Source organism: Phalaenopsis equestris, unplaced genomic scaffold, assembly GCF_001263595.1.
Source record: "Phalaenopsis equestris unplaced genomic scaffold, ASM126359v1 Scaffold203652, whole genome shotgun sequence".
NCBI classification, from domain to species: domain Eukaryota; kingdom Viridiplantae; phylum Streptophyta; class Magnoliopsida; order Asparagales; family Orchidaceae; genus Phalaenopsis; species Phalaenopsis equestris.
The window spans coordinates 28,201-36,720 of NW_018223260.1; the positions used below are offsets into that span (position 1 = coordinate 28,201).

At 35.7% G+C, this 8,520-nt stretch overlaps 1 protein-coding gene across 3 annotated transcripts in view; it reads right to left on the reverse strand.

Moving 5' to 3' along the window:
* Positions 1–248: 248 nt before the first annotated feature.
* LOC110036198 (beta carbonic anhydrase 2, chloroplastic-like) overlaps positions 249–8,520 on the reverse strand; it is a 39,165-nt gene continuing 30,893 nt past the window's right edge. For all 3 annotated transcript variants that reach the window (XM_020740589.1, XM_020740590.1, XM_020740591.1), the window contains exons 4-8: positions 7,472–7,588; positions 7,291–7,344; positions 6,654–6,739; positions 1,185–1,290; positions 249–604 (exon numbers count right to left, since the gene is read on the reverse strand). In XM_020740589.1, the coding sequence (XP_020596248.1) occupies positions 470–604; positions 1,185–1,290; positions 6,654–6,739; positions 7,291–7,344; positions 7,472–7,588 (498 nt within the window). In that variant the 3' untranslated portion in view covers positions 249–469. The remainder of the gene's footprint in view (positions 605–1,184; positions 1,291–6,653; positions 6,740–7,290; positions 7,345–7,471; positions 7,589–8,520) is intronic.

An 8,520-nucleotide genomic window follows, 5' to 3' on the forward strand; every position in this document is an offset into this window, starting at 1 on the left:
GTAACGCCTTATGGTCGCACACGTGAGTCCACATGCTCGGTTTTTTCTCAATTACATTTTTTTCTTCTTGAGTAGAGTAAGCCCTCTAACTCGATTATTGGGATTGGTTCTTTCGTTTTCAATTAATATGCTTCAAGATCTGAGCATTGACCGATTCTTTCATATAAATGATTAAATAGGATGTAGTCTTTTGTTATAGTCATTATTATACAGCCACTTGAATGTAAATCAAATGCACATCCTTGTAGAAAGAAAAGTAAAGCAATCTGCATTATACATGGAAATAGTGTTCTGTACAATACCACCACTAAAGGATGAGAATATATATATTTTAGAGAGGAAATTAAGGGTCATTACATAATTCAAATGCACAAGAGAAGAAATTTATTAAAATGCACACAAATAATAAAGATAATATAACACTTGAAGATGTAGGGAGGGGGTGGTGAGGAAGCACCAAGCAATGGTTTTAGGCATCCCAAGTCTCAAAACTGCCATTAACAAAGTCATAGTACCCTCCAAATAAAGAGAGAGTGTTCTTCTCCAAGCCTTCTTTGACAAAAGGATACGTCTTCAAGTTCTCGAGATAGACTTTAACAGCCTCCTGCATTTTAGTTGTAAGGAAAATATGCGAAAAGAAAAGAAGTCATGAGCTGTAAAGTAACTGAAGTTTATTCCACATGAAAATGTCAGAATTATTATTATTTATTTATTTCCATCTTTAAAAGAAAAAGCTTTCAGCGCGCACTATTTTTTGTTATTTAATTATTTCCATCTTTAAAAGTTATGAGCTGTATACTGCTTTCAAACCTGCTGTATTTATCAACATAACGATGTGTCTTTTAAATATCAATAATAAAATACCTTTTTATTATTAAAATTATCTTTTATATTTATGAGAATATCTTTTAACTATAATAGCACGTTATAATACTTAAACTGGTGATAAAAATTTGTTTAGAAGCTGCAGATCGTATAAAATTTTCGCATGACAATCGGAATAGTTATTTTTTTTTCTTATTTTATGATCCTTTTTTAGCCAGTAGGAGAATTTATATTAGAAAATATGGGACAATATATATTCAATAACAAAGGATTTAAATTGTGATTAGGTGAAGTGCATTATCAAAATGTCAACAAATTAGACAAGTAAAAGATAGGCTTAAAAAATAATATGATAATACCTTCTCGCACTTCGTGCATTGTTCTTCGAAGGACAGATCAGAATGAGCTTTTTTTATTATTTCTTTTGCTGGATAGGCTGTTTTCACCCAGTCCTCAATGAAGTCACTACAAAAGCAGATAAAAAGTAATAAGAAAGAGATCATGAGCAATGTATGGAAGGAGAAACCGAAAACGAATTAAAAAAGACTTGCCAATTTCTATGTACTTATATAACAACTAAATTTTATTTTTTTACATTTATACCACCCAAATCTTTTATATAGCATAAGAAATACATCGATTTGACTTAAAAAAAGGTAAAAGACACCTTTTCAAGGCATCTATGTAAAAATTTAAGTTTAGTTGTTAGATATGTCAATGTGAACATAAGATTTGAGTGAAATGTACATAAATCTTTATATTTTAAATGACTCTTTAGCTCTATAAAATAGAATGAATAACAGGGATATAATAATATCTACATCAATTTCAGAATACTAGCAATTATAGAAGCTATTTTTCATATGTTTATGTTGAATCAAAATCTATCCACTAGACACTACCCGAGGAATAGAGCGTAAGATTGAGAGAAGAAGAACTTGAGGGAAAATGAGAGAGAAAACTTGCCCCCTCAGGGGTGAATTGGGGTGGTCCCTAGGCTCAGCAGCCCCTTTAATTCCACAAGCATGATGTTACAAGTGGGGGGAGCTAAAAGTCTTTTTTACATGAAGGGATCCTCCTATCTATAAATGATATAAATGTTAAAAAATAAATTACAATGTTACAATTGCTTTTAAAGGGTGATACGGGATATTTTAGCCTTTTGAATTGATGTGACCGATTGCTAGGAAAAGTTTCTCGTCTAAATGGGCTGGCCGAGGGAGAGAACTTTGTCGGTCGACTAAAATGAGGTGGTCGACTGCTGGATTGTCTCGAGATCTATGCAGACCATTTTTGGTTATATATATTAAATTCTCCAATTTTCTTGCTATTTGAAAGTGATAACTACAATAAAAACAAGAAAATTTATAAATTAAACAAGTATTGAATATGAAATATGCTAATGATACTCCTATTAGGCGCTTTTCATGCTTGGTTCTAACACTTTTGCCATCACCTATAGGAGTCCCAAAGTTGCTCGCCTTGAGGGGGGATTTTATAGTTGCTCGCCTTGAAGGGGAGTCTTGTAATTGCTCGCCCCGGAGGGAAGTCTTAGAATTATGCACGCTTCACGGAGTTTGTCGCTGTCGAGTTTTAACTTTATAATTTGGAAGTAGGATGATCGTTTGCACACCCATCACGGAGATTGTCGTTGTCAGGTACGTCTCATAGGCCTCTGACGATTGTTAGACACCTTTCGCAGAGCTTGTCACTGTCAGATGTTAATTTTATAATTTGGGCACATAATGATTATTTATGTGCCACTTGTGGAGTTTGTCGTTGTCGGGTGTCGATACGTCTCAAAGGCCTTTATTACTGATCAGACAATTATGTTGTCGTTGTCGGTGACACTTATGTCTTCAACCAATCAGATGTTCTTGGTGTCATTGTCGATTTTACCACCTAAACAGATGCAACTTTGATTTCCAAAGATTTACCACAAATAAACGAGTGAATTTAGCATAAATCCTTCTAATAAGTGTAGGGGAAAATAGATGAGTATGTCCTCTTGTACATCAGAAAAGACAACTAAAAAATCATTAAAGAAAAAACTTTAGTGAAGTTCCCCAGCTAAGACTAATTGATAGGCGTAATGCATGAATTTCCCGAGCTCATCCAATCTTGATCTTAAGGACCGTAGGGAGGATTCTTTGTACCTATGCTTCTTATAGATGGCGAAGAATAAAAAAAAATATTCTAAAATTTATAATGCAAAGAATAATTATTGCTTGCTTTAGAATAATAAAAATGAGAAAGTCTCACTTGGGATCTCTAACAGTACATTGATTTATACCGTTCACTTTATATAAGTTCATATATTTATATATTTGAAATAAGAAATAAAAAGTGAGTGATGTGTATATGCATATTCATTTATTATTATTAATATTCTTATTTTTGAGAGCGCCGACAAATGGAGGGTCGGCTAGAGCAGGGAAGCCTAGTCGGTGAAACGTCGTGACTCTAGTTAAAAAGAAGAACACAAAAATTGGGTGATCTATAAAAATTGGTGGTATGTATGAAAATATAAAAAATATATAGGAATTGGGTTTAATGTATGTAAATCTTCCCTCTTCTTCCACGGTCTCAGGATGGAGCAAAGTAATCAGTCGAAGGGGAGCGGCCGCATGGAGCGACAAAGTGGCAGGGTGGAGGGAGGTGGTTGGTCAGTCATTTGAGGTGACCAAACGACATGAAGGTATAACCCTCTTGGAAGAAGCAAGATGTAGTCTTTTTGTCGGGCTAAGGGGAAAATAATTTTCTCAAGTTTTTCTGTCTATCAACAGTTCGACATACATTTTGATAATATAAGATCAACTTCCTTTCTGGACTATGGAATTTGGGCATGGGAAGAATCCTCTATTTGTGATCCTTTGCAAGGATCTACTTGTTGGAGGCAATCTTAGGGAGGAACAAGAAGAATTGTTCAACCGCTCTCGCTAGCCATGGATCCTCAGAACAGTCTTGGACTACTGATGTGATTAGAGGATTGTTTATTGCAGTCTCATGAAGTGAAATTTTTCACTCTACTTAAAATTGTCAGCTTCTATGATTATCTAAAGGCACGGGCACCTTTGGACCAAGAAGTACTGCTTGCTCATCATTTTAGTGTGAAGATGGGAAAACGTGTCATCAGGCAACAACGGACCTTGGATGTATCCCACCTTGCAATCGTTCATCTGCGACTTAGAGTTGCTAAAAAGGGGATCCGAGCTGTAAACACCGCTACGATCGAAGACTTGCAGATGCAAGTCCACACATGTGCGCAATGAGGAAGCGACGAAGATTCATCGTGTTCAACGGAAATTCAAACCGTTGGGATAGTATGTTGGTTTGTTCAACGTGGAGTTTTCTGGATGTTGTACATCAAGTTGTGTCAGGAGAGTGGCGTTCTGGTTCTCATCGTCATGGAGGATGTCATCTAGTGAGTTGGGCTTAAATTTTGCCCATTTGTTGGATTTTATCAAATCTGAGCATCATTCGGAGGTGTTGTGGTCCTGTGCAGATAATCATATTCACTACTTCTTAGAGAATTATGATGTTGAGGTAGTCCAAACACTTTTGCCACCACATTACGCTCGCTGGTGATGAAACATCTACTTCAGAACCCGCTTCAGCGGGGGTTGGAGAAACTGAATCCAGTTCCAATCGGGACAGTGTCTCGCAGCCCATGGTTGGGCAGAAACATGGAGTTGGCTTCGGTGCCAAGTGTCTCGGGGCTACACCACCATCTAGTGCTCGAGATCAAGCCATCACCACATGTCACATGGCATAGCCATGGACGTTGGACTGAAGTTCTTGTTGAAGCTGGCACTATACTAGGAAACTAGTGCTTGCAAATAACAATGCGTCTCCCTAGAAGAAAGAGAAATTTGCAGTAGACTTGTCCGCTGAAAATCATAAGAACAAAGAAGAAAATCTCGAAAATATTTCTCTCTTTGACTTATCCGAGCCCTTGGAATCATCAACACAAAACCATGTGATCAAACCTCAAGAAAAGCGGAGGACTTTGTGGCCAAAGGTCTTGTTTGCAGATTGGATTTTGGGAGAGAATTAAAATTAATAACTCGGGTTAGAGAGCCCAGACGGAGTAAAGGGATTGACTCGGGTTCCATGTCGCTTAGACAGTATTAAAAACAGTTAGCAATAGAGATTTGGGGGCTACGAGTTGACAATAATTAGGTGAGGATTGGAGCTATGTTTTACACTTTGAGACCATGGATTTAGTGAGCGATGAAATGGCGAGTTGAAAAATCAACAGCAGTGTATCATGGTGGCTACCAACCGGCTGAAAATACCAAGGGCGGTAGCTGAAATGGAACCTGACAGGTGATGTGGCAGCTGGGCAAGTTGGACGGCCGGTGCGGGCTACAAAAAAGGTCAGACGGAGACAGGTGGGAGTAATGGGAATTCCATCGTTGTTTTAGCTAGGTTGATGGCGAGGAGTCGTTCGAAGGAGTGTTGGTGATGAAGTTCTTTTTATAGGTGCAGGGGATTAATGGCGGGTGCTGTAAGAGGAGGCTAAAGTTGTGGAAAGCATAGCTGGATTAAAGTGTGGAAGGCGATGAGAACTTGTACGAGATTTTAATGTGGTAGGAGCTCGTTGGGAGACTTTTCTTCTGCTGTTTTGGAAAAAGGGAAAAATACAGTCTTCTAGTGATTGCCGATGGTGAGGAGTAAATGGAGTAAATCTATCGTAGTGCAAGTTCCCCTTGTGTTTTTTTGCTAGGAGTGTTTCTCTACATAGTTTTGTTTGGTGTTGCTCATCTTCTTGTTGCCAGCATGATCCACGCTCACCATACCTCAAAAAATGTTGAATCCAAATCTGTTCAATAAACCATACCCAATGAATAGAGTGTAATTCCGAGAGAAGAAGTATTTGAGAGAGAAGGAGAGAGAATTGCCCCCTCTAGGGCGAATTGGGATGGTCCCTAGGCTCGGCGACCCCTTTTGTTCCACAAAGCATGATGTTATAAGTAGGGGGAGCGAAAAACCCCTTTTAAATGAAAGGACCCTCCTATTTATAGATGATAGAATGACTAAAAGGTAAATTACAATATTACCATTAACTTTAAATGGTGATACAAGATATTTTAGTTTTTTGAATTGATGTGACCGATTACTAAAAAGTCCTCCACGGAATCCTCCGTTGGGTGGAAAAGTCCCTTGTCTGATTCCGGCTCGCCGAAGAGGAAAGTTGGTCGGCCGACGGAAATGGGCTTGTCGAGGAAGAGAACTTGACCGATCGACTGAAGTGAGGTGGCCGATAGCTGGATTGCCTTAAGATCCATGCAAACCATTTTTGAGTATATAGTTTAAATTATAATCTTTGCTTGTGATTGTGGTTTTTCTCTGTTTTAGAAGATAATTAAAGGTGTAATATAATTTCAAATTTAAAGCGTTCAATTGATGATTGCTGACATTGATTATTATTTGTTGCCAATAAAAACATGAGGACACATATATAATGCCATTACAAAAATGTTGGGCGTCATTAAATCACTATTATAAACCAAGTTTTCACTTTTTAAACAATTTATGACTCAATACGTGACTCTAATCAAGCTTATTTAACATAATAATCAATTCAGACACATTGAATCTAGCTAAAGATGACTTGGCATCCAATTTAGCACAGTTAAAATCTTATTCATCACACCTAGTACCATAGAACTTGTGTCAATTATAATCAATAATCTCCACCCTCGAAAAAAATAACACTAATGTTGATAATGCTTCCATAATAAATTGGATTTTCATGATGAAGCTATAGATAAAAAAAAAATTATTCTAATTTATCATTCATTATCAAAGAGAAAAACCCTTACGTGCTAAGTGTGCCATCATCCTTAGCAGAGAGCAATGCCCTAATACCTCCACAACGACTGTGACCGATAACGACGATATTCTTCACCTGTCATAAATTTATCCACTCAATAATTAGATATTTAGAATTAAAAAAAAATACAATTGGAGCAATCTTTCTTTTATTACTATTTATTTATTTATTTTATCCACAAACTAGTTTTATTTTTCCTTTGTCAAAAAATTTGAATAAATTCCAATCACTATATTTTAAACACCCTTGTTACCATAATCATAAAAGCATACTCGTGGATACTTGTAACTTATAGCCTCAAATACTTTACTGTAAACCCAGATAAAACCGTCAAAAGAAATAAGAATTTGAAAAAAAAAACGGCAATGGGTTATTATAGAATCATATGTGAGAGGGAAAATTAATTCCCAATAAAAATCTAATTTTGACCTATTACAGAAATTTGCTAGCTCTATTAACAATCAATAGTACAACAACATAATATGTATTTTCAACTACATGCAATTTATTGTACTAATCAACTCGATGCATATCACAATGACAAATGGTTGAAAGATATACACTTAAATATTCTAGACCGATAAAAATAAAATAATACTAATTCATGTTTAGGAAATAATATATACCTTGAGATAGACAACGGGAAATTCGATTGCAGCGCCAGTGCCTGAGTATCTTATCTGAAGGAGGGATGGAAGTAACAAAAATGAGTTATGAGATCACGTAATATCATGATAATATAAAATATGATTAAGGGTGGATGATCTAATCATGGGTTGAACCCAATAATCAATAAAGCATTAATACCTTATCATATGGAGGTATTATATTGGCAATGCTACGAATGATGAAGGCTTCTCCTGGCTGAAAGCCGAATAGTACTGACGGGCACACACGCGAGTCCGCACACGCAAAGATCAAATACTGTGTTGTCATTGTGTATTTATATTATAAACTTATTAATTGAACTTCCTTATTCTAACTAGAAGTCAAGATAGTTAAAAGTGATATTTGCTACATATTAAGGGATAATTTGGATGGTTTTCATATGCATGCTATGTATGGTTATGTTATTAGCAGATGTTAGTAATTTGTTTTAAATTTAACTAATAATATAATAAGTGATATTTAAATCATATTTTGATGACATTATTTATATGTTGATTAAATTTAACAATGTGATCAAGATGTTAAATCATTCAAACTGTTATGGAAAGAAATAAAAGAAGAGATGGTAATGATCATTGAACATGTTAGTTGACATTATATCAATTAAGTATAATTACATTAAATAAATAACATTAATTTCTAAGTAATAATAATTATAATTAAACAAATCTATCATCTACATCTCATTATATTGAACTTACAGAAATCAATGTGAATTTTTGGTTATAAAGTATTCAAATTTTAATTTATTTTGAGAAGGCAATATAACACTTTTTTTATTATTTATAAAGTGTATTTAATTGTTTGTAAACTAAATGCAGGAAAACAATTTTTCCTATTTAATTTTGTTGTGAGATATGTACTTCCTGGCATAGAAATGAGACGAAAAAGAACACAAGCAAACACAGATCGTTTACGTGGTTCGATCCAACTGGATCTACGTCCACGGGAGGGAATCAATCAAATATTTCACTAAGGCAAAAGAAATGGAGAATACATAGCTTATACATAGAGATGAGCCCTCATCTTCCTTCGATGTCCTCCCTCTCAAGCGACACCTTGATACAAGGCCTCAAGATGCTCTCCTCCTCTCTAACTCTATAGCTATTCTCTCCTCCTTTGTGGTAGCTCAAGATATCTTCTCCCTTGCTCTCCTAAGCCTCACTCCCTTAAGATTTCTTCCCTTG